The 25289-nt window shown below is 46.9% G+C and overlaps 1 protein-coding gene across 2 annotated transcripts; it reads right to left on the bottom strand.

Annotated features, from left to right (window-relative positions):
* Positions 1-8187: 8187 nt before the first annotated feature.
* On the bottom strand, positions 8188-24627 carry SUMO2 (small ubiquitin like modifier 2). 2 transcript variants are annotated; one of them, XM_008011783.3, is made up of 4 exons: positions 24433-24627; positions 22689-22820; positions 15865-15936; positions 8188-8854 (listed from the first exon to the last, which is right to left on the bottom strand). In XM_008011783.3, exons 1-4 carry the CDS (start codon positions 24451-24453, stop codon positions 8792-8794), a joined length of 288 nt encoding a protein of 95 aa, XP_008009974.1. In that variant the 5' UTR covers positions 24454-24627; the 3' UTR covers positions 8188-8791. The 2 variants fall into 2 exon arrangements, with proteins under 2 accessions (XP_008009974.1, XP_037849182.1); XM_037993254.2 differs by lacking the exon at positions 15865-15936 and having other exon boundaries at positions 24433-24601.
* Between the last annotated feature and the right edge of the window lie 662 nt (positions 24628-25289).

Raw genomic sequence — 25289 nt, 5'->3', positions numbered from 1 at the left:
TTTTGAGACAGAGTCTCCATCTGTCACCCAGGCTGGAGGGCAATGGCGTGATCTTGGCTAACTACAACCTCTGCCTCCAGGGTTTAAGCAATTCTCTGCCTTAGCTTCCCGAGTAGCTGGAATTACAGGCACCCGCCACCATGCCAGGCTAATTTTTGTATTTTTAGTAGAGATGGTGTTTCACCATGTTGGTCAGGCTGATCTCGAACTCCTGACCTCATGATCCACCCGCCTCGGCTTCCCAAAGTGCTGGGATTACAGGCATGAGTCACCGTGACCGGCCTGTCTTATGTATTTTCTTTTTCTTTTTTTTTTTTTTTGAGACACTCTCACTCTGTCGCCCAGGCTGGAGTGCAGTGGCCAGATCTCAGCTCACTGCAAGCTCCGCCTCCCGGGTTTACGCCATTCTCCTGCCTCAGCCTCCCGAGTAGCTGGGACTACAGGCACCGGCCACCACGCCTGGCTAGTTTTTTGTATTTTTTTAGTAGAGACCGGGTTTCACCGTGTTAGCCAGGATGGTTTCGATCTCCTGACCTCGTGATCCGCCTGTCTCGGCCTCCCAAAGTGCTGGGATTACAGGCTTGAGCCACCATGCCCAGCCTGTCTTATGTATTTTCTATTCTACTTTATTTCATTATTAGAAGAAAATGCTAGTCACCGGGCATGGTGGCTCACGCCTGTAATCCCAGCACTTTGGAAGGCTGAGGCAGATGGATCACCTGAGGTCAGGAGTTTGAGACCAGCCTGGCCAACATGGAGAAACACCGTCTCTACTAAAAATACAAAATTACCTGTGCATGGTTGCACATGCCTGTAATCTCAGCTGCTTGGGAGGCTGAGAGGAGAATTGCTTGAACCCAGGAGGTGGAGGTTGCAGTGAGCCAAGATGGTGCCATTGCACTCTAGCCTGGAAAACAAGAGCAAAAACTCCTGTAAAAAAAAAAAAAAGAAACAAACAAAAATGCTAGTCATGTGCTTTTGAACTTGATTAAGTTATTGAACTAACAAAATCATGCAGGGACAAGTATTTCCCCCAAACTTTACTTCTCAATCCCAACATCTCAGGGTGTCCCTTAAGTGTATCACTTGTGACTTAACCACATCTTCATAGACACATTCTGCATCCATTACTTCGAAGGCCAAATTTAGTATGCATCTGTCCATTCTTTTCTTAGCTGTATCCTCACAAAAAAAGACAGATCAATGTACTGGAAGAGACAGCTCAAGGAGTTTATTTCCTTTTAAAACTCATTTGCCATTAAACAAATAAACCGAGAGTTCTCAAATGTGGAAAATGGCTTTGTCAAGTTTATGTCTTCCCTTTATTTCAAGTTAAAGTTAACAGAATGGCACATACACTCTACTAAGGTCTGACATGACCCTCTTGGGTCCTTTTTAACCTCTCTAAAGTGTAGAGATGGAGAGCATGATTCCTAAATTGTCCTCCTCAAGAAATTCATATTTCCTCCTCCTCAGAGTAAGGACTGAATAAAATTATGTGGTTTAAGTTTCTCCTGTTTACCCCAATACTATACTGCTATTTCTCTATTTAAAAACAAGCAGAATCCCAGCACTTTGGGAGGCAAAAGCAAAAGAACTGCTGGAGCCCAGGAGTTCAAGATCAGCTTGGGCAACATGGCAAGATCCCATCTCTAAAAAAAATACAAAAACTTTTTTTTTTTTTTTTTTTTGAGACAGAGTTTCGCTCTTTTTGCCCAGGCTGGAGTGCAATGGCGCGATCTTGGCTCACCGCAACCTCCGCCTCCCGGGTTCAAGTGATTCTCCTGCCTCAGCCTCCTGAGTAGCTGGGATTACAGGCATGTGCCACCACCCCGGCTAATTTTGTATTTTTAGTAGAGACGGGGTTTCTCCATGTTGGTCAGGCTGGTCTTGAACTCCCGACCTCAGGTGATCCACCTGCCTCGGCCTCCCAAAGTGCTGAGAACTTTTTTTTTTTTTAGACAGAGTCTCGCTTTGTCTCCCAGGCTGGAGTGCAGTGGCATGATCTCGGCTCACTGCAACCTCTGCCTCCTAGGTTCAAGCGATTCTTCTGTCTCAGCCTCCTGAGTTGCTGGCAACACAGGCGCGTACCACCATGCCTGGCTAATTTTTGTATTTTTAGTAGAGACGGGGTTTCACCACATTGGCCAGGCTGGTCTCAAACTCCTGACCTCATGATCCACGCGCCTTAGCCTCCCAAAGTACTGGGATTACTGGCGTGAGCCACTGTCCCCAGACAAACTTTCCCTTTTTTTTGAGATGGAATCTCCCTCTGTTGCCCAGGCTGGAGTTCAATGGCCGAATCTTGGCTCACTGCAGCCTCTGCCTCCCGGATTCATGCGATTCTCTGGCCTCAGCCTCTCGAGTAGCTGGGATTACATGCACCCACCACCAATACCTGGCTAATTTTTGTAGTTTTAGTAGAGACGGGGTTTCGCCATGTTGGCCAGGCTGGTCTCAAACTTCTGACTTCAGGTGATCTGCCTGCCTCAGCCTCCCAAAGTGCTGGGGTTACAGGTGTGAGCTACTGCACCCAGACAACTTTTTTTTTTTTTTTGAGACACGGTCTCGCTCAGTTTCCCAGGCTGGAGTGCAGTGGTGTGATCTCGGTTCACTGCAACACCTCCCAGGTTCAAGCAATTCTCTTGCCTCAACCTCCCAAGTAGCTGGGATTACAGGCGCCCGCTAACACGCTCGGATAATTTTTGTATTTTTAGTAGAGATGGGGCTCGCCATGTTGGCCAGGCTGGTCTTGAACTCCTGACCTCAAGTGATCCACCTGCCTTAGCCTCCCAAAGTGCTGGGATTACAGGTATGAGCCACTGTGCCTGGCCTACAATTTTTTGTATTTTTGTATGTATGGTGGTGTGTGCCTGTGGTCCAAACTACTCAAGAGCCTGAGGCAGGAGGACTGCTTGAGCCCAAAGGTTTAGGCTGCAGTGAGCCATGATCACACCACTGCACTCCAGCCTGGGTGACAGAGCAAGACCGTTTCAAAAAAAATTAAAAAAAAACAGGAAAACCCCATTACCCATCTGTCCTGTTCTCCTAGAGAAGAATTTAGCCTCCTTTGCAAATATATTTGTTAAAATTACAAATACATAACTTCAAAGGGTATCCCCAGAAAAAATGTGGAAAAATTCTTCCCTTAACAGTCTAAATTCTGTAACTTGTGGCAAATTTAGCCACATAATATACCTTTAAAATATGAACAGTAAAAAAATATATATATATAATTTATATATTTTTTGAGACGGAGTCTCGCTCTGTCACCCAGGCTGGAGTGCAGTGGCGGAATCGTGGCTCACTGCAAGCTCCGCCTCCCTGGTTCACACCATTCTCCTGCTTCAGCCTCCTGAGTAGCTGGGACTACAGGTGCCCGCCACCATGCCCAGATAATTTTTTTTTTTTATTTTTAGTAGAGATGGGTTTTCACTATGTTAGCCAGGATGGTCTCCTGACCTCGTGATTCACCTGCCTCAGCCTCCCAAAGTACTGGGATTACAGGCATGAGCCACCGCGCCCGGCCAAGAAAACAAATATTAGGTGATAATTCTTGGACTTTAAAGTGTTTCACAAAGCCCTCAGGGTATAAGAAATCCTAAAAGTGCCTCATACAGCACTGCTTACAGGGAACTAACAATCTACAATTCAAATAACAGATTAATTCCAAACTAGTTTATATACTCTGTTCTAATTATGTTTTACCTCGAGGAACTTTTTAAATTAGCTAACCACTATAAAAACCAAAGTCTCATTATAAAACATGCTTACAGGCATGCCTCATTTTATTGCACTTTGCAGATACTATGTTTTTTGGGTTTTTTTGAGATGCAGTCTCACTCTGTTGCCCAGGCTGGAGTGCAGTAGCGCAGTCTCTATTCGCTGCAACCTCCGCTTCCTGAGTTCAAGCAATTCTCTGCCTGAGCCTCCCAACTAGCTGGGATTACAGGTGTCTGGGATATCCAGGGTGCACTGAACTGTGATTACATCCCTGCACTCCAGGCTGGGTGGACCAAGCAAGATCCTGTCTACAAAACAAAGTACTTTAAGGTATGGGCCAGGCACAGTGGCTCATTATTCCCAACACCTTGGGAGGCTGAGGTGGGAGGACTGCTTGAGTCCAGGAGTTCGAGGCTGCAGTAAGCTATAACTGCACCACTGCCCTCTAGCCTGGGCAACACAGAAAATAAGATCCTGTCACCCCCTCCCAAAATATAAAAATTAAAGTATGTATTTTTTTTAAAGACGTAATGCTACTGAATACCTTACTACAGTATAAACTTTTTTTTTTTCCCTAAGACAGGGTCTTACCCTGTCAACCTAGCTGGACTGCTGTGGCACGATCACAGCTCATTACAGCCTCGGCCTTCCCCCGGGCTCAGGCAATCTTCTCACCTCAGTCTTCAGAGTAGCTGGAACTACAAGCATGCACAACTGCACCTGGCTTTTATTTTTTGTAGAGATAGGGTCTCACTATATTGCCAGGGCTGAACATAACTTTTATATGCACTGAAAAACAAAAAAATTTGTGTGACTCGTTTTATTGAGATTATCTTCTTTATTGTAGTGCTGTAGTCTGGGACCAAGCCCGTAGTCCCTGTGAGGTATGCCTCTATTTCCTACCACAACCAGCAGAAACTTTCAAGTCACAATGTAGATAATCAGAACTCTAACTCATCCTATGGATGGATGCTTTGCTTCTTAGGGTACCAAAGAGACAGTGAGACTGTCTCAGAAAAAGAAAAAAACAAAAAAAAAACAAAAACAAGAAACAACTTACATGCGGGAGACACCATGCTAGACATCTAAAACACACATTGCTTGGGCACAGAGGCTCATTCCTGTAATCCCAGCACCTCGAGTGGCTGAGGCGGGTGGGTTACTTGAGGTCAGGAGTTCAAGACCAGCCTGGCCAACATAGTGAAACCCCATCTCTACTAAAACACAAAAAATTAGCCAGGCGGTAGTGGCCCACTCCTGTAATCCAAGCTACTCCAGAGGCTGAGGCACGAGAATCGTTTGAGCCTGGGAGGCAAAGGTTGCAGTGAGCCGAGATCGCGCCACTGTACTCCAGTCTGGGCAACAGAGTGAGACCCTGTCTCAAAAAAAAAAAAAGATAAAACACATTAATATTTTCATAGCAGTGTTAAAAAAAAAACAACACACATTACCTTATTTAATCTTCACCATAAGGTGCTTAACTTGTGAAGATGCCTGCCAGAGGTGGTTTTCAATTCCATATTGCTTTGAAAATACATTTCTGGGGGTAGGGTACAGGCTTTCGGTATTTTTTAAAAACTTGCCAGAGGGCCGGGCGCAATGGCTCAACGCCTGTTAATCCCAGCACTTTGGGAGGCCGAGGCAGGTGGATCATAAGGTCAGGAGTTCGAGACCAGCCTAGCCAAAATGGTGAAACCCTCTCTCCACTAAAAAATATAAAAATTAGCGGGTGTGGTGGCGGGTGCCTGTAATCCCAGCTACTTGGGAGGCTGAGGCAGGAGAATCACTTGAACCCGGGAGGCAGAGGTTGCGGTGAGCCGAGATCGTGCCATTGCACTCCAGCCTGGGTAACAAGAGCAAAACTGTCTCAAAAAAAAAAAAAAAAAAAAAAAAAAACTAGCCAGGCGCGGTGGTGTGTGACTGTAATCCCAGCTACTCAGAAGGCTCAATTAAACCTGGCAGAGGTTGCAGTAACTAAGATAGCGCCACTGCACTCTAGCACTGAGCAACAAAGCGAGACACTGTCTCAAAACAAAATGGCAGTGAGATAATCTGTGATTATAAAACTGCCATTTTCCCCTAAATATTTGAATTAAAAACTGTAGTGATGGCTGGGCGCGGTGGCTCACACCTGTAATCCCAGCACTTTGGGAGGTTGAGGAGGGCAGATCACAAGGTCGGGAGATCGAGACCATCCTGGCTAACAAAGTGCAACCCCGTCTCTACTAAAAATACAAAAAATTAGCCAGGCGTTGTGGCGGGTGCCTGTAGTCCCAGCTACTTGGGAGGCTGAGGTAGGAGAATGGTGTGAACCTGGGAGGTGGAGCTTGCAGTGAGCCGAGATCGCGCTACTGCAACCCAGCCTGGGCAACAGAGCGAGACTCCATCTCAAAACACACACACACACACACACACACACACACACACACACACACAAAACTGTAGTGGTTGGCTGGGCACGGTGGCTCACGCCTGTAATCCCAGCACTTTGGGAGTCTGAAGTGGGTGGATCACGAGGTCAGTAGATGGAGACCATCCTGGCTAACACGGTGAAACTCCGTCTCTACTAAAAATACAAAAAGTTATCTGGGTATGGTGGTGGACGCCTGTAGTCCCAGCTACTCAGGAGGCTGAGGCAGGAGAATGGCATGAACCCGGGAGGTGGAGCTTGCTGTGAGCCAAGATTGCATCACTGCACTCCAGCCTGGGTGACAGAGCAAGAGTCTGTCTCAAAACAACAACAACAAAAAGACTGTAGTGGTTGGGCATGGCGTCTAATCCCCAACACTTTGCAAGGCCAAGACAAGGGATTGAGGCCAGAAGTTCGAGACCAAACTGGTCAACATGGTGAGACCATATCTCTAATTTAAAAATAATAAAAAATTTGGCTGGGCACAGTGGCTCAAGCCTGTAATCCCAGCACTTTGGGAGGCCAAGGCAGGCGAATCACCTGAGGTCAGGAGGTCGAGACCAGCCTGACCAACATTGAGAAACCCCTTCTCTACTAAAAATACAGAATTAGCCAGGCATGGTAGTACATGCCTGCAATCCCAGCTATTCCGGAGGCTGAGGCAGGAGAATCAGTTGAACCTGGGAGGCGGAAGTTGCAGTGAGCTGAGATCATGCCATTGGACTCCAGCCAGGGCAACAAGAGCGAAACTCCGTCTCAAAAATAAACAAACATTTAAAAAAAATTTAAAAGGGGCTGGGCGTAGTGGCTCATGCCTGTAAACCCAGCACACTGGGAGGCTAAGGCAGGTAGATCACTTAAGATCAGGGGTTTGAGCCCAGCCTGGACAATATGGCAAAACTCTATCTCTATTAAAAAATATAAAAATTAGTGGGCTGTGATGGCATGCACCTGTGGTTGTAGCTACTCACGAGGCTGAGCAGGGAGATCTCTTAAGACCTGGAGGTGGAGGGTGCAGTGAGCCGAGATCACACCACTGCACCACTCCAGACTAGGCAACAGAGGCATAACCTCTTTCAAAAAGACCTAAGATGGGAGGCTGAGGCAGGAGAATGGCGTGAACCTGGGAGGCGGAGCTTGCAGTGAGCCGAGATTGCGCCACCACGCTCCAGCCTGGGCGACGGAGTATGCTCTGTCTCGAATCACCACCACCACCAAGAAAAAAAACCTAAGAAACAAAAATTAAAATAATAAAGACTGTAGTGACCTGTATATTTAAGGTTCTGAAGATGGATACAGATATTTTCTGTCCCTCAATATTCTTGAATAAGCCAGGCGCGGTGGCTCACACCTGTAATCCCTGTACTTTGGAAGGCTGAGGGGGGTGGATCACCTGAGGTCAGGAGTTCAAGACTCCCAGCCTGGACTACATGATAAAACGCCATCTCTACTAAAAATAGAAAAAAAATTAGCTGGGCATGGTGACATGCACCTATAATCCCAGCTACTCAGGAGGCTGAGGCAGGAGAATCGCCTGAACCTGGGAGGCGGAGGTTGCAGTGAGCCGAAATCATGCCACTACACTGCAGCCTGGGAAACAAGAGGAAACCTCCGTCTCAAAAAACAATCCTTGGATAAGGAACGAAAACTTTTATTTTAGGTTAGGGAGTATTTACTTATTTAAGTGAGGGCTAGAATGGTTCATTTTATCAGCAACAAAGGCAAATCACAACTTTTTCCTTGCCACATGTGCTACCCTATACCCTACACTCTGTGCCTCACTTACTATACAGAAAATACTTGGAAATCCACAATACTATGGCCCAATTTTTCTGCTAGTATACTTGCATATTAACATGGGACCTAGAGAAACTTTTGGAACAAGGTGATATTTATAAAACTGTTATTCTTTGTTTCACATCAGTATCAAGTCTGTCAGAAACACCAAGTAGCTTTATTTCCTTCCTGAAATGTTACTTCTAAGCAGGCCTATTTATGTGTTTTTTCTAAGCCTCAATTTTCTATTTAATATTTCTCAGAATAAAGAAAACAGCTCATTTTAAACAAGAAGTTTATTTAAACAACAAGACGCTTGACTTGAAGGGAAAACTATCTAAGATTCTTTTTTGTTTTAGAGTAATTTATCCCTACTTAAAGACAGATTGCCCTACATGTAACAGCTACGTACAAAAAAGTTATAAAATTGTCCTTGGTTTTACAATGATAAATGAAAAACATTAAAATTCTCCAATTGAACAAGGTATGCAAGGATTTTTATGTTGTGTGTTTTTGTTAAAACAGTGAGAGCAAAATAACTTACTGGAATATAAAGATAAGAGCTGAATGAGCATGCCACTAATGGAGAAAGGGGGTATTTTCACAGAATCAGTATTTTTCCCCATCCCGTCTCCACTTGATGTCAATTAAAACATACCATTGGCTGTTTAGTTAAAAAAAAAAAAAAATGCAATATGCTTGTGCACATATACCAGTTACTTTATGTACAATAAAGGAATGGGGAAGGGGGAAATGAAAGAATAGAGAAAACTATACGGTAGTAGTCAGGATGTGGTGGAACCAAATTGCAGTTTTCTAATTGAGAATGTAATCTTGGTCTTTAAAGAACAGAGTTCTGGAGTAAAGAAGCAGGTTCCCTTTTCAGTAGACACCTCCCGTCTGCTGTTGGAACACATCAATTGTATCTTCATCCTCCATTTCCAACTAGCATAAAAGAAAAAACAAATGTAAGAGCACTGATTAAGTTCTGAAAATTAATGATTTTCGGGTTTAAGTATGCTGAAAACATGTACATGTTCCACTGAGTTCCAAGTTTCATTATTTTAGATGCCTCATAGCTTAATGTATCAACACACTTGGTTTAAGTAATTTACTTGGCTTCCTTTTTTATGACTATTAGATAAAACTTAACTTGTTATGTGTGTTTTTTTTCTTTTTTTTTTTTTTTTTTTGAGACAAGATTTCTGTCACCCAGGCTGGAGGGCAGTGGCATGATCTTAGCTCACTGCAACCTCCATCCCTCAGGTTCAAGAAATACTCCTGCCTCAGTCTCCTGAGTAGCTGAGATTACAGGCATCCACCGCCATGCCCAGCTAATTTTTTTTGTATTTTTAGTAGAGATGGGGTTTCATCATGTTGGTCAGGCTGGTCTCAAACTCCTGAGCTCAAGTGATCTGCCTGCCTTGGCCTCCCAAAGTGCTGGGATTACAGGCGTGAGCCATTGCACCCAGCCAAAACTTAGTTTTTGAGTAAAAAGCAGAATATTATCCAGGTGCGGTGGCTCATGCCTGTAATCCCAGTACTATTAGAGGCCAACACTGGAGGACTGCTTGAGCCCAGGAGACCTAGACCAGCCTGGGCAACAGAGAGAGACAACATCTCTACAAAAAAAAGTAAAAAAAAAAAAAAAAAAAAATTAGCCAGCCACGGTGACACATGTCCATACTCCCAGCTACTCAGGAAGCCAAGGTGGGAGGATCGATTGAGCCCATAAGATAAGGCCACAGTGAACTGTGACCACACCAGCTCACTCCAGCCTGAGTGACAAAGCGAAAGACCCTGTATCAAAAAAAGAGAAAAAAAGGCAGGGGCCAGGCACAATGGCTCACTCCTGTAATCCGAACACTTTGGGAGGCTGAGGCGGGCGGATCACCTGAGGTCAGGAGTTCAAGACCAGCCTGGCCAACGTGGTAAAACCCCATCCCTACTAAAAATATTTAAAAAATTAGCCGGGCATGGTGGCATGTGCCTGTAATCCCAGCTATTTGGGAAGCTGAGGCAGGAGAACTGCTTGAACCCAGCAAGCAGAGGTTGTGGTGAGCCAATATCGTGCCATTGAACTCCAACCTGGGTGACAAAGCAAGACTTGGTCTCAAAAAAAAAAAAAAAAAAAAGAGAGAGGCTGGGTGTGGTGGCTCACACCTGTAATCCCAACACTTTGGGAGGCTGAGGCAGGCAGATCACCTGAGGTCAGGAGTTCGAGACCAGCCTGGCCAAAATCGTGAAACTCAGTCCCTACTAAAAATACAAAAAAAAAAAAAAAAAAAAAAAAAGAAATAATAGCTGGGCATGGTGCCGTACGCCTGTAATCCCAGCTACTTGGGAGGCTGAGGCAGGAGAATCACTTGAACCCGGGAAGCTGAAGTTGCAGTGAGCCAAGATCATGCCATTGTATGTGACGAGAGAGAAACTCTGCCTCAAAAAAAATTAAATAAAAGCTAAATATGTGTGTATCGAGGGTCCACAGAAGGGTGATATGTTTAAAGAATCTCGCTGCACTGTTCAGCAAAGACTGAAAATAAATCTCAATAAAAACCCAAATTAGGCCGGGTGCCAGGGCTCACACCTGTAATCCCAAAACTCTGGGAAGCCAAGGTGGGCGGATCACCAGGTCAACAGGTCGAAACTCCATTTCTATCAAAAATACAAAAATCAGCTGGCCGTGGTGGCGCACGCCTGTAGTCCCAGGTACTCAGGAGGCTGAGGCAGGAGAATCAGTTGAACCCATGAGGTGGAGGTTACAGTGAGCCATGATTGCCCAACTGAACTCCAGCCTGGCAACAGAGCAAGACTCTGTCTCAAAAAAAAAAAAAACAAAACCCCAGGCCGGGCACCGTGGCTAACACCTGTAATCTCAACACTTTGGGACGCCGAGGCAGGTGGATCACGAGGTCAGGCATTCAAGACCAGCCTGGCTAACATAGTGAAAACCCATCTCTACTAAAAATACAAAAAATTAGCTGGGCGTGGTGGCAGGCGTCTGTAATCCCAGCCACTTGGGAGGCTGAGGCAGGAGAATTGCTTGAACCTTGGAGGCAGAGGTGGCAGTGAGCCGAGATTGTGCCACTGCACTCCAGCCTGGGTGACAGCGGGAGACTCCGTGTCAAAAAAAAAACAAAAAAAAAAAACCCAAACTAATAAAACATAGTATGCTCAGATATTAAATACCATATAGCCGTTAAAAAATAAGATTTTCATGTACAGAAATGAAAATATCTTTAAGATACAGTAGATACAGTGTTAGGCTAAAAACACAATTTTAAAACTAAGCAGCAGCCAACTCTGGGTACACTGACTATATATAAGTTAGCCATGCTTTGTAAGGAGCAGTTAAAAAAAAAAAAGTACACCCCAAGGAGCAAAGCAGCTTATTGTATGACTAAATTGGTTTTTTTTTTCTTGCGATGGAGTTTCGCTGTTGTTGCCCAGGGTGGAGTGCAATGGTGTAATCTCGGCTCACTGCAACCTCTGCCTCCCGGGTCAACCAATTCTCCTGCCCCAGCCTCCCAAGTACTTGGGATTACAGGCATGTGCCACCATGCCCAGCTAATTTTGTATTGACTCCGTCAATACAAAAAAATAAATAAATAAAAAAACAAAAACAAAATTAGCCAGGCATCGTGGTGGGCGCCTATAAATCCCAGCTAATCGGGAGGCTGAGGCAGGATAATCACTTGAACTCAGGAAGCGGAGGTTGCAGTGAGCTGCGATCATGCCACTGCACTCCAGTCTGGGAGACAGAGCAAGACTGTCTTGAAAAATAAAAAAACAAAAAAAAGTTGGGGAGGCGGGGGCAGGCAGAGGCCTGCTAAGATGTTTTAATTTATCAAAATCCTGTTATCAAAAACTATTGGGAGAACAATTCTAAAACGAATCAATTCCAAATTCTTCAAAATGAAGTAAAATGAATTGCAAAGTCAACCTGAAGATTTTTAAATGCCTCAAGGTCACGGATCCAAACAAATAACTCCTTGTTTAATATTTGTAACTAGTATAGCAGATAATCCCGTTTTACTGGTGGGTAAGGAGGGCTTAAAGAGAGGAAATACATTCTAATAACTGAGAGTATAGCACAATGGATACTTTTTACTACTACTGTTTTTTTTTTTTTTTTGAGACAGTCTAGCTCTGTCGCCCAGGCTGGAGTGCAGTGGTGCGATCTCGGCTCACTGCAAGCTCCGCCTTCGGGGTTCACGCCATTCTCCTGCCTCAGCCTCCCCAGCAGCTGGGACTACAGGCGCCCGCCACCACACCTGGCTAATTTTTGTATTTTTAGTAGAGATGGAGTTTCACCAGGGTGGTCTCGATCTCCCGACATCCGCCCACCTTGGCCTCCCAAAGTGCTGAGATTACAGGCATGAGCCACCGCGCCTGGCGTATTTCTTTTAAAACCAAACAAGCCTGTCATCTATCTACTAAAACAAAATTATCCAACTGTGAAGTTTTACAGTGAAACTTTAAATGCCTTTAAAAAATGAAGTTCCTGTTCCAGCCTCATTTATCAACAGAATTTAGCTCCTCCTTGTGGCTATATACCATAATTGCGCCCCCCCCCTTTTTTTTTTGAGCTGGGAGTTTCACTCTCACCCAGGGTAGAGTGAAGAGGCATGACCTCTGCTCACTGCAACCTCGGCCTGTCTACCCCCCGACACCTTCCCCCCACCCAGATTCTCCTAGCTCAGCCTCCTGAGTAGCTGGGATGGGATTACAGGGGAGCACCACCATGCCTGGCTAATTTTTGTATTTTTAGTAGAGATGGGGTAGTTTCGCCATGTTGGCCAGGCTGGTCTTGAATTCCTGACCTCAGGTGATCAACCCACCTCTGCCTCCCAAAGTGGTGATTACAGTGGTGAGCTACTGTGCCCAGCCTTTTTAATTTTTTTTTTTTTTTTTTTTTTTGAGACGGAGTCTTGCTCTGTCGCCCAGGCTAGAGTGCAGTGGCCAGATCTCAGCTCACTGCAAGCTCCGCCTCCCAGATTTACGCCATTCTCCTGCCTCAGCCTCCCGAGTAGCTGGGACTACAGGCACCCGCCACCTCGCCTGGCTAGTTTTTTGTATTTTTTAGTAGAGACGGGGTTTCACCGGGTTAGCAAGGATGGTCTCGATCTCCTGACCTCGTGATTCACCCGTCTCGGCCTCCCAAAGTGCTGGGATTACAGGTTTGAGCCACCGCGCCCGGCCAATTTTTTTTCTTTTTCTTTTGAGACAGGGGCTGTTACCCAGGCTGGAGTGCAGTGGCACGATCTCTGTGCTTCAACCTCCGCCTCCCGGGTTCAAGTGATTCTCCTGCCTCAGCCTCCTGAGTAGCTGGGACTACAGGCATGCACCACCATGCCTGGCTAATATATATATATATTTTGTGAGATGGAATTTCGCTCTTGTTGCCCAGGCTGGAATGTAATGGCGCAATCTCCAGCTCATCACAACCTCTGCCTCCTGGGTTCAAGCGAATTCTCCTGCCTCAGCCTCCTGAGTTCAAGCGATTCTCCTGCCTCAGCCTCCTGAGCAGCTGGGATTACAGGCCACCACATCCAGCTAATTTTGTATTTTTAGTAGCGACAGTGTTTTCCCCATGTTGGTCAAGGTGATCTTCAACTCCCAACCTCAGGTGATCCACCTGCCTCGGCCTCCCAAAGTGTTGGGACCACAGGCGTGAGCCACTGTGCCCGGCGATGCCTGGCTAATTTTTGTATTGCTTGGCAGACATAGGGTTTCACCATATTGTCCAGGCTGGTCTCAAACTCCTGACCTCAAGCGATTTGCCTGCCTCAGCCTCCCAAAGTGCTAGGATTATAGGTGTGAGCCAGTGTGCCCAGCCCATAATTCCTTTTTAGAGACTGTCACCAGTTGAAATTTCTTCAAAATATTCTTCTTTTCAGTACAACTCATGGGCTTTTCCAATTTTCAAAGATTATCAACAAAACTACAATCTGGATGTGCTGCTTCATGCCACATTTATCATTTTCTAGTTTTTACTGGGTGATAAAGTTGAAATTCAAAAGCACATGGGATCCAATTTAAATTTCTACTATCACAACATTTTAAAATATTTTTCAAAAACCGTAAGTCTTCTATTTTCGAGACAGTCTTGGTCTATCACCCAGGCTAGAGTGCCACAGTACGATCATAACTCACTGCAGCCTGAAACTCCTGGCTCAAGCACCCCTTCCACTAAACTTCCCAAGTAGCTGGGACTACAGACACATGCTACCATGCCCAGCTCCTTTTTTTTTTTTTTCCCTGTAGAGACTGGGTCTTGCTATGTTGCCCAGGCTGGTCTTAAACTCCTGGCCTCAAGCAACCCTCCTGCCTGTGTCAGTTTCATAAAGTGCTAGGATTACAGGTGTGAGCCACCAAGTCAGGACAAGACTGGAAGTTTTTTTTTCTTTGAGAGAGGGCCTCACTTTGTCACCCAGACTGGTGTGCAGTGGCGCCATCTTGGTTCACTGCAGCCTCCACTTCCTGAGCTCAAGCAATCCTTCCACCTCAACCTAAGAAGTAGCTGGTACTACAGGCATGTACCACCACTCCCTGGCAAATTTTTTATTTTTTTGTAAAGACAGGGTTTTGCCATGTTGCCCAGGCTGGTCCTGAAATCCTGGACTCAAGCACTCCGCCCACCTTAGTCTCACAGTGCTGGCATTACAAGCACTTTGTAATCTTGACAATGGCTCTCATGAGCCATCTTGCTAGGCCAAAACTGGAAATCTTTAATGGAACTTTGAGAGGGTAAAAAGAAACAAAGAGCTTCTGCCACAGAAGACAATCCAGCTGATCCTACAGAAAGTGACAGAACAAAATGAAGTAGTATGTAAAGAGAGTTAAAGGATCAGAGAGCATCACGTTTTGTAGTAAGGGTTTGGAAAATATATCATCAGGGGCTCTCCCTGTCAAACAAAGCTATGGAACGCGGCAGTTAGGGCCATTAGTTCCCTTTCATTCATGAAGACACGTAAAGGAGAATTTCTTTTTTTTTTTTAGAGACAGAGTCTCACTGTCGTCCAGGCTGGAGCGCAGTGGCGCGAACTCGGCTCACCGCAAGCTCCGCCTCTCAGGTTCGCACCATTCTCCTGCCTCAGCCTCCCCAGCAGCTGGGACTATAGTGGCACAACCCCACACTTGGCTCATTTTTTGTATTTTTAGTAGAGACGGGGTTTCACCGTGTTAGCCAGGATGGTCTCGATCTCCTGACCTCGTGATCCGCCCGCCTCGGCCTCTCAAAGTGCTGGGATTAGGGGCGTGAGCCACCGCGCCTGGCCGAGAATTCCAATTCAGCACGTAGAACTAAAATGGTGAGGATTTGGCTGGGTGCGGTGGCTCACACCTGTAATCCCAACACTCTGGGAGGCTGAGGCAGGTGGATCCCTTGTGGTCAGGAGTTCAAGACTAGCCTGGCCAACATGGTGAAACCCTATTCCTATCAAAACTACAAAAATTAGCTGGGTGCGGTGGTGCATGCCTGTAATCCCAGCTACTCTGGGAGGCTGAGGCAGGAGAAAGGCTTAAGCACAGGAGGCGACAGCTGCAGTGACCTAAGATCGTGCCACCACACTCCAGCCTGAGCGATGGAGACTCTGTCACAAAAAAACAAACACAAACCACTGGTGGGGTTGGGAACATTGATTTGTGCCTATAACCCCATCACTTTGGGATGCCAAGGATGCAGTGAGCTATCATGAGGCCACTACACTTCAACCCAGGCAACAGAGAAGCCCTATCCCTAAAAAAAAATTAAAATTAAAAATAAATGAATAAAAACCATTGGCATTTCCTGAGCCTATTCCTATTTTCCTTTCTGTTCCCCTTTGGTCATACTTCCCAAAGCTCTGAACTCTACAAAAACTATACTCCAGTGTCTCAACGTTCAAATTCATAAACACAGCTGTTCAAAAAATTACAAATGGTAATTTTTCTAATTAGGAGAGATTTTTTACCTGTGCAGGTGTGTCTGTTTCATTGATTGGTTGCCCGTCGAATCGGAATCTGATCTGCCTCATTGACAATCCCTGAACGAGAGAATTTAAAAGCAATAAACGGCATTAAGAGAAATAGAATTCTATTTAGATAAAACTACATGCATATTTAGCCATGACTATATTAAAGAAATAGCTAAATAAACAATCGCTAACATGTTAACATACCCTATAAATAAAAAGATTTGGGGTGATTCTCTTTTTTTTTTTTTTGAGACAGAGTTTTGCTCTGTTGTCAAGGCTGAAGTGCAGTGGCGTGATCTCGGCTCAAGGTAACCTCCACCTCCTGGTTCAAGCGATTCTCCTGCCTTAGTCTCCCAAGAGTAGCTGGGACTACAGAACCCTGCTACAACAACCGGCTAATTTTTGTGGTTTTAGTAGAGACTGGATTTCACCACGTTGGCCAGGCTGGTCTTGAACTCCTAACCTCAGGTGATCCGTCCGCCTCGGCCTCCTGATTAGCTGGGACTAGGCACGTGCCACCATGACTGGCTAATTTTCATATTTTTTAGTAGAGACAGGGTTTTGCCATGTTGGCCAGGCTGGTCTCGAACTCCTGACCTCAGGTGATCTGACCACCTCAGCCTCCCAAAGTGCTGGGATTACAGGCATAAGCTGCCTGTTTGTTGTTGTTGTTGTTGTTTTTTGAGACAGAGTCTCGCTCAGTCGCCCAGGCTGGAGTGCAAGGGCACAATCTCGGCTCACTGCAAGCTCCGCCTCCCGGGTTCATGCCATCCTCCTGCCTCAGCCTCCCGAGCAGCTGGGATTACAGGCGCCCGCCGCCACACCCGGCTAATTTTTTGCATTTTTAGTAGAGATGGGGTTTCACCATGGTAGCCAGGATGGTCTTGATCTCCTGACCTTGTGATCCGCCCACCTCAGCCTCCCAAAGTGCTGGGATTACAGGCGTGAGCCACCGCGCCCAGCCTGTTTGTTTTTTAAGACAGAGTTTTGCTCTGTCGCCCAGGCTGGAGTGCAGTGGTACGATCTTGGCTCACTGCAACCTCCGTCTCCCGGGTTCAAGCAATTCTCCTGCCTCAGCCTCCTGAGTAGCTGGGATTACAGGTGCCCGCCACCACGCCCAGCTAACCATGCCTAGTTAATTTTTGTGTTTTTAGTAGAGACGGGGTTTCACCATTTTGGCCAGGCTGGTCTCGAACTCCTGACCCCAAGTTGTCCACTCACCTCAACCTCTCAAAATGCTGGGATTACAGGTGTGAGCCACTGTGCCTGGCCAGTAAATCATTCTTTTAAAAAGCTTTACTGCTTTTCAGACACAGCTACTATGTTAAATAGAACATACCTTGAGACAAATATGCATTTAAACGAGTTAGACACTGAAATGAATTTTTTTTTTTTTTTTTTTTTTGAGACAAGTCTCCCTCTGTCGCCCAGGCTGGAGTACAAGTAGTGCAATCTCAGCTCAATGCAACATCCACCACCGGAGTTCAAGCAACTTTCCTGCCTCAGCCTCCTGAGTAGCTGGGACTACGGGCTCATACCACCATGCTGGGCTAATTTTTTGTATTTTAGTAGAGATAAGAGTTTCACCATGTTAGCCAGGATGGTCTCAATCTCCTGACCTCGTGATCCCCCCCACCCAGCCACTGACAGGAAATTTAAAGAAAAAAAAAAAGCCCATTTAAAGACTTTCCAGTCAGAGCTCGCGGGCTCACGGTGTAATTCCAATGCTTCAGGAGGCCAAGGCGGATCATCTGAGGTAAAGAGTTCAAGACCAGCCTGGCCAACGTGGTGAAACCCCGCCTCTACTAAAAATACAAAAATTAGCCCAGCATGATGGCGCACACCTGTAATCCCAGCTATTCGGTAGGCTGAGGCAGGAGGATCGCTTGAACCTGGGAGGCGGAGTTTGCAGTGAGCCTAGATCGTGCCATAGCACTCCAGCCTGGGTGACAGACCAGACTCCGTCTCAATAACAACAATAACAACAACAAAATCGACCTAAAATGCCACAACCTATACCCTTGAACTACCTGGAATAGCTTTAAAAAAGCACCTGCTTTTTAATTTCCTTTAATACTTACCCAAATCTGTACTCACTTATCGTCCTACTAAAAAACACTCTTCAGGAAGTATAGGAACCTAGATTGTTTTACTTACACAGTCTATTCCTTGCACATAGTAGGTGCTGCTCATTAAGTATCAGTGAAATAAAAGGGATGAAAAACATTATATAACCATAATCTACTTAAAAACGAAGGCCAAGTGTGGTGGCTCACGCTTGTAATCCCAATACCTTGGGAAACTGAGGTGGAAGATCACCTGAGGTCAAGAGTTAAGAGACCAGCCTGTCCAACATGGTGAAACCCTGTCTCTACTAAAAATACAAAAATTGACTGAGCACGATGACACACGTCTGTAGTCCCAGCTACTCCAGCCAGAGGTTGAGGGGGGAAAATTGCATGAACCTGGGAGGTGGAGGTTGCAGTGAGCCGAGATTGTGCCATTGCCTGGGCAACAGAGTGAGACTGTCTGAAAAAAAAAATTAAATAAATAAACAAATAAAAATACAAAAAATTAGCCAGGCAAGGTGACAGGTGCTGTAATCCCAGTTATTCAAGAGGCTGAGGCAGGAGAATCGCTTGAACCCAGGAGGCAGAGGTTGCAGTGAGCTGAGATCATGCCACTGCACTCCCGCCTGGGCAACAGAGCAAGACTCCATCTCAAAAAAATTTAAAAATTTGCATGGTGGCCAGGTGCAGTGGCTCACGCCTGTAATCCCAACATTTTGGGAGGCCAAGACAGGTGGATCACCTGAGGTCAGGAGTTTGAGACCAGCCAACCTGATCAACATGGTGAGGCCCCGTCTCTACCAAAAATACAAAATTAGCCAGGCGTGGTGGCGCATGCCTGTAACCCCAGCTACTTGTGAGGCTGAGGCAGGAGAATCACTTGAACCTGGGAGGCAGAGGTTTCAGTAAGCCTAGATTGCGCCATTGCAGTCTAGCCTCAGCAACAAGTGGGAAACTGCATCCTAATCCCAGCATGGGATTACATTGGGAGGCCGAGGCGGCGAGGCGGGTGGATTACCTGAGCTCAGGAGTTCGAGACCAGCCTGGCCAACATGGTAAAACCTCATTTCTACTAAAAATACAAAAATTAGCCAAGTGTGGTGGTAGGTTCCTATAATCCCACCTACTCAGGAGGCTGAGGCAGGAGAATTGCCTGAACTCGGCGGTGGAAGTTGCAGTGAGCCGAGATTATGTCACTGCACTCCAGCCTGGGCGACAGAGCGAGACTCCGTCTCAAAAAAAAAAAAAAAAAAAAAAAGAATTGCATAGTGGCACAAGCCTATAGTCCCAGCTACCTGAGAGTCTGAGGTGGGAGGATTGCTTGAACCTGGGAGGCAGAGGATGCAGTGAGCCATGATCATAAATAATCCTGCCACTACACTTCACCATGGGCAACAAGGCAAAACAGTGTCAAAAAAAAAAAAAAAAACAAAACAAAAACAAAAAAGGCAAAATTTTGTAATTGCAGAAAAGTTAAATAAGATATGCATAAGAATAGTGTTCAAGGCTGGCACCAGTGACTCACGCCTGTAATCCCAGCACTTTGGGAGGCTGAGGCAGGCGGATCACAAGGTCAAGAGATCGAGATCCTGGCGAATACTGTGAAACCCCATCTCTACGAAAAATACAAAAAGTAGCCGGGCGTGGTGGCGCACACCTGTAGTCCCAGCTACTCAGGAGGCTGAGGCAGGAGAACTGCTTGAACCCGGGAGGCAGAGATTGCAGTGAGCTGAGATCGCACCACTGCACTCCAGCCTGGGCGACAGTGTGAGACTCTGTCTCAAAAAAAAAAAAGAAAAGAATACTGTTAAAAACCACCAAAGTGAAGCATGATTCTGTTTGTGGTTTTGAGACAGGGTCTCACTCTGTCACCCATACCAGAGTACAGTGATGAGATCATAGCTCACTGTAGCCTAGACTTGCCAAGCTCTAACAATCCTCCCACCTCTGTCACTGAAATAGCCTGGACTACAGGTGTGTGCCACCACACCCAGCTAATTTTTTTTTTAAGAGATGAGGTCTGGGCCAGGCACGGTGGCTCATACCTGTAATCCCAGCACTTTGGGAGGCCAAGGCGGTTGGATCACGAGGTCAGCAGTTTGAGACCAGCCTGACCAACATGGTGAAACCCCATCTCTACTAAAAACATACAAAAAAAATAAACTGGGCGTAGTGGTGGGCGCCTGTAATCCCAGCAATTTGGGAGGCTGAGGCAGAAGAATCGCTTGAAACTGGAAGGTGGAGGTTGCAGTGAGCTGAGATTGCACCACTGCACTCTAGCCTGGGCAGTAAGAGCAAAACTCCATCTCAAAACAACAACAACAAAAAAAGAGATGAGGTCTTACTATGCTGTCCAGACTGGTCTTCCAGCCTTGGCCTCCCAAAGTGCTGGATTACCACGCCTAGCCTATGATTTTCCATTTTGTATGCAGTTTTGCTACAGAAGTTCTCCAAAAGGATTACCATTTAAAATTCCCCTGTATCCTGAAGGGGCACTAGTGTTCAAATATAGAAGATACCAGTGGATAAACTATTTAGCACAACTTGTAAGTTCATGTAGGGTAATTTCAGCAAAATTATTCAAATAAGAGTATATGGTATATTGCTGGGCACAGTGGCTCACGCCTGTAATCCCAGCATTTTGGGAGGCCGAGGTAGGTGGATCACCTGAGGTCAGGAGTTCAAGACCAGTCTGACCAATATGGTAAAACCCCATCTCGCTGAAAATACAAAAATTAGCTGGGCGTGGTGGCCTGCGCCCGTAGTCCCAGCTACTCGGGAGGCTGAGACAGGAGAATTGCTTGGTCCCGGGAGGCAGAGGTTGCAGTGAGTCAAGATCGCACCACTGCACTCCATCCTGGACAACAGAGCGAGCCTCTGTCTCAAAAAAAAAAGTATCTTCACAAGGAACTACATACAAGAAGGTTTACATATGAAGAATTATGAGCATAGTATTTTCTTATTACATCGTAAATACACTAAGCATAAAAATACTTCAAACATTCTAAAGTTTCTTTTTTCTTTTCCTTTGAAATGCTCTTGCTCCATCACCCAGGCTAGAGTGCAGTGGTGTGATCTTGGCTCACGGCAGCCTCCACCTCCCAGGTTCAAGGGATTCTCAGCTTCAGCCTCCGGAGTAGGTGGGATTATGGGCGTGTACCATCACGCCGAGCTAATTTTTTTGTATTTTTTGTAGAAATGGTATTTTGCCATGGTGGCCAGGCTGATCTCAAGTGATCCACCCGCCTCAGTCTCCCAAAGTGCTGGGATTACAGATGTGAGCCATTGCACCAGGCCTAAAGGAAGTTTTTATCTTCACTGATCTTTCAAGTATGAACTCAAACTCAATTTCCCAACTTACATAGGCCTTATTCTACTTTGAACCTATTTAGAACAATCTGAAGGGGCCAGGCACAGTGGCCCATGCCTGTAATCCCAGCACTTTGAGAGGCCAAGGTGGGTGGATCACTTGAGGTCAGGAGTTGAGGTTAGGTCTACCAAAAATACAAAATTAGCTGGGCATGGCGGCGCACGCCTGAAATCCCAGCTACTCAGGAGGCTGAGGCATAAGAATAGCTTCAACTTGGCCGGGCACAGTGGCTCAAGCCTGTAATCCCAGCACTTTGGGAGGCTGAGACGGGCGGATCAGGAGGTCAGGAGATCGAGACCATTCTGGCTAACACGGTGAAACCCCGTCTCTACTAAAAAAAAAATACAAAAAACTAGCCAGGCATGGTGGCGGGCGCCTGTAGTCCCAGCTACTCGGGAGGCTGAGGCAGGAGAATGGCGTAAACCCGGGAGACGGAGCTTGCAGTGAGCTGAGATCTGGCCACTGCAGTCCAGCCTGGGCAACAGAGCAAGACTCTGTCTCGGGGGGGAGAAAAAAAAAAAAAAAGAATAGCTTCAACTCAGGAGGCAGAGGTTGCAGTGAGCAGAGATTGAACCACTGCACTCCAGCCTGGGTAACAGAACAAGACTCCGTCAAAAAAAAAAAAAAAAAAAAAAAACCCCACGATTTACAAGGTAGATAAGTTCTAGCTTAAAAAAATACAGCGAGACTCCCATCTCAAAAAAAAAAAAAACAAAAAAGACTTCTTGGTCTGGCGCGGTGGCTCATGCCTGTAATCCCAGCACTTTGGAAGGCCGAGGCGGGCGGATCACCTGAGGTCAGGAGTTTGAGACCAGCCTAGCCAATATGATGAAACCCCATCTCTACCAAAAATACTAAAAAAAATTGGCCAAGCGTGGTGGCGGGCACCTGTAATCCCAGCTACTCAGGAGGCTGAGGCAGGAAAATTGCTTGAACCCGGGAAGTGGAGGTTGCAGTGAGCTGAGCTCACGCCACTGTACTTCAGCTTGGGCAACAAGAATGAAACTCCGTCTCAAAAAAATAAAATAAAATAATAAAAGACTCATAAGTAATTTTACCAAGTTCACTCTTACTTTCTTATAAACATAAAATTACATTTCCTTGGTTAAAAAAAAACACAAAAAACAAGTATTGTAAATATAATTTGATGGATTTCTGGCACAGGACTGGAACCACATATAATACTAACCAAATCATCCTAAGGGTTTTCATGAGCAATCACTATACCAAGTGCACGATAAAACTGACATGCCAAGTATAAGTGCATATTCATCCCATCAAAAAGTCACTGTAGTATTATGCCAGGCTAGTTTTTGTTCCCATGAAAATAAGATTTTTAAAAATAGTTTTATTCAGTAGAAGTACACATATGAATTCCTCACCTGTCGTTCACAATAGGCTTTCATTAGTTTACTAAGTGGTGTATGCCTCTTAATCTTAAACTGCACCACAGAACCATCCTGCCCCGCCACCTTCAAATTAATATGATCGTTGTTCTCAGTCTTGACTCCTTCCTGTTAAAAGAAAAATAAAAGTATAATTTGGGAAATGTGATCAACACACACTTTTATAAAGCAGCAGCCGCCCTAAGTTGCTTCAAAAATCAACAGGTTTCTCATACGGTATGCTAAAACGGCATACGGCTGTTTTCAGCTGCTGAAATCAATGTGAAAGAGGAGAAATCCTGCAGCAACAATATTAGATAGCTGTCAGATACAGAAAAGCCTACATGCAATACTATCAGTAACAACAATACATGTTTAAAGTTGGGTCCTATTCAGTGTATTGAACGTTCTCTTGAAGCTAAACTTTCTAAAATGGCATAATCACTCCCAAAATATACATTTTACCCCCCAAAAAAGTTGAAAATAAGAGTCTCTTTTCTAAGCACTTTAAGTACAACTGCAAGAAACGAAACAATAAATCTACAGCCTGCCATTCAAAACTCATTACCGTTGTCGTTAGAAAGTTACCAAACTCAGTTTAATAACCTAAATCCAATCTCCATTAAAGTAAACACACACACAAAAAATCGAAGAATATCCCGATTCCCTCCGGAACAGCGGTAATACTCAGGACCACAGTTACGTTCTCCTCTATTAGCAGCTTCATTTTCATCTTCGGTTAAGAGCACTTATTCTCCCCTCCCCTTTGTTGTCATGGGTCAAATGCATGTTTCATCCCAAGTGTTTCTTGTACATTTCGACCCAACCTAAAGTTGTCCAAAATCGAGTGTAGAAGGCATTCTGCTGCCCTAAAACGCTCCAGAAAGTAAAGGCGCGAGAGGCGGGAGGTGTCACCAAACTAAAAGCATCAAGTCCCGTGTGCCCCGATGATGGGTGTCCCCTAGTCCTCCCGAGAAGTCTTCGGGTGCCTCAAAAGCCGCATTCAAAAGTTAAGCCGCACAAAGTCTCTCTGCTCGTACCTGTGCCTCCAACTTCATGAAACCGCATGGTCTTCGCGGATTAGGGGTTCGTTGGCACCCAGGGAAAAGCCGCTGCCCCTCCCCCCTCAGGTCCCTGAGGCCATTAAAGTGGGAAATACTCCACGGGAATCCCCCTACCCCCAGGCCCAGTACGGCGGCCAGCGGACATCCAGGTTCCTGCTCATCAGCAGCCCATTGATTCGCCCCGAACCCTCGCCCCGCCGCCGCCGCCCTGGGCAGGAGTCCCCAGATGCCCGCGGTTCCTACCCCTGAGAGGTGAAGCCCGAGCCCAGGGGACTCCCCGCCGCCTCGGAGACTGCAACACCCGACGCGGGGTCGGCGCAGGGTGGAGACCCCGCGCGCCCTAACGCCCCTCCTCACGCGCGCCGGTCGGCTGGGCCAAGAATCCCCGTTCGGGGCTGGTGGGCCCGCGGGCGTCCGCGATCTGCCCGCCCAACTCGCGCCCCGCGCGCACTCAGAGGCCGCCGGGGGCGGGAGAGAGCGGCGGGGCCTCCTCCGGCGCGGGAGGGAGGAAGAGAGGGAGGGAGGAAAATGGCGCGGAGCGCCGGGGCCTGAGCTGCGGCCGGCCCTGTGGGGGGCCCGGGAAGGCGCTGGGAGCCAGCGGCGAGCTCTGGCCGGACCCCGGCCCGCGCCCTGACCCCGACCGCGCGGCGAGGCGAAGGGGCCGGCGCTGAGCTCACCTTGGGCTTTTCGTCGGCCATGGCGAGCGCCGGAGTCTCCTCAGCTGCCGCTTCACAAAAGAGGTACCAGGTCCGCACCAAACGAGCACACAAGCAGCACCAGGAGCGGCAGAAGAAGGAGGCGGCAGCGGTGGACGAGGGAGAGGGTGCGCGCACGTCGTGCGCTCCCTCCCCCCACCCTGCGTGCGCGAGCACGAGCCGCCGGGGCCTCCCATTGGCTGGCGCCTCGCGGGAGCGCGCAACGCTTACATAACCACCCCCACCCCCCGCCCCGCGCCGCCGGGTCCTGGGCCAGGCGCCCGCCCGGCCGGCGGGAAGAAGCGCGGACACGCGCACCCGGCCCGCCGCGGGGGCGCGCCTGGCTCTGGGCGGGGCTGTATTGTCCTCCTTCGTGGTGGAGCATAATCAAAATGGCTTCCAGCTGGTCCTCGGTGGGAACGATGGGGCTCGAGGCTTTAGACGTGAGCCATAGGCCAGGGAAGGCTGACTGACTAGAGGAAGAAGGGGATTCCTAAATCAAAGCCCCAGCATGAGGTTCTGGAAAAATCTCTCTCTTTCAGTGGACCAGCAGCCCTCCCACGGTTACTTCCTCTCAGTCAGTCTTAACCTGCTTTCCACCGGACTCTTGCCTCAAATGCAGTCTCTTTTTTTTTTTTTTTTGAGACGGAGTCTCGCTCTGTTGCCCAGGCTGGAGTGCAGTGGCACGATCTCGGCTCACAGCAACCTCTGCCTCCCAGGTTCAAGTGATTCTCCTGCCTCAGCCTCCCAAGTAGCTGGTATTACAGGCGCACGCCACAACACCCGGCTAATTTTTTGTATTTTTCGTAGAGACCAGGTTTCCCCGTGTTAGCCAGGAT

This window comes from Chlorocebus sabaeus, chromosome 16 (genome assembly GCF_047675955.1).
Source record: "Chlorocebus sabaeus isolate Y175 chromosome 16, mChlSab1.0.hap1, whole genome shotgun sequence".
In the NCBI taxonomy this organism is placed as follows: Eukaryota; Metazoa; Chordata; class Mammalia; order Primates; family Cercopithecidae; genus Chlorocebus; species Chlorocebus sabaeus.
This window is presented reverse-complemented; position numbering and strand designations above follow the sequence as displayed.

Bases quoted from the DNA above. Each gene is read 5' to 3' on its own strand.
- SUMO2 (XM_008011783.3), bottom strand. From the start codon at position 24,453: ATGGCCGACGAAAAGCCCAAG. The intron at 22,821-24,432 runs GTGAGCTCAGCG...TTCTTTTAACAG, and splicing joins TGGCCGACGAAAAGCCCAAG to GAAGGAGTCAAGACTGAGAA. The intron at 15,937-22,688 runs GTGAGGAATTCA...TCTCTCGTTCAG, and splicing joins AAGCCTATTGTGAACGACAG to GGATTGTCAATGAGGCAGAT.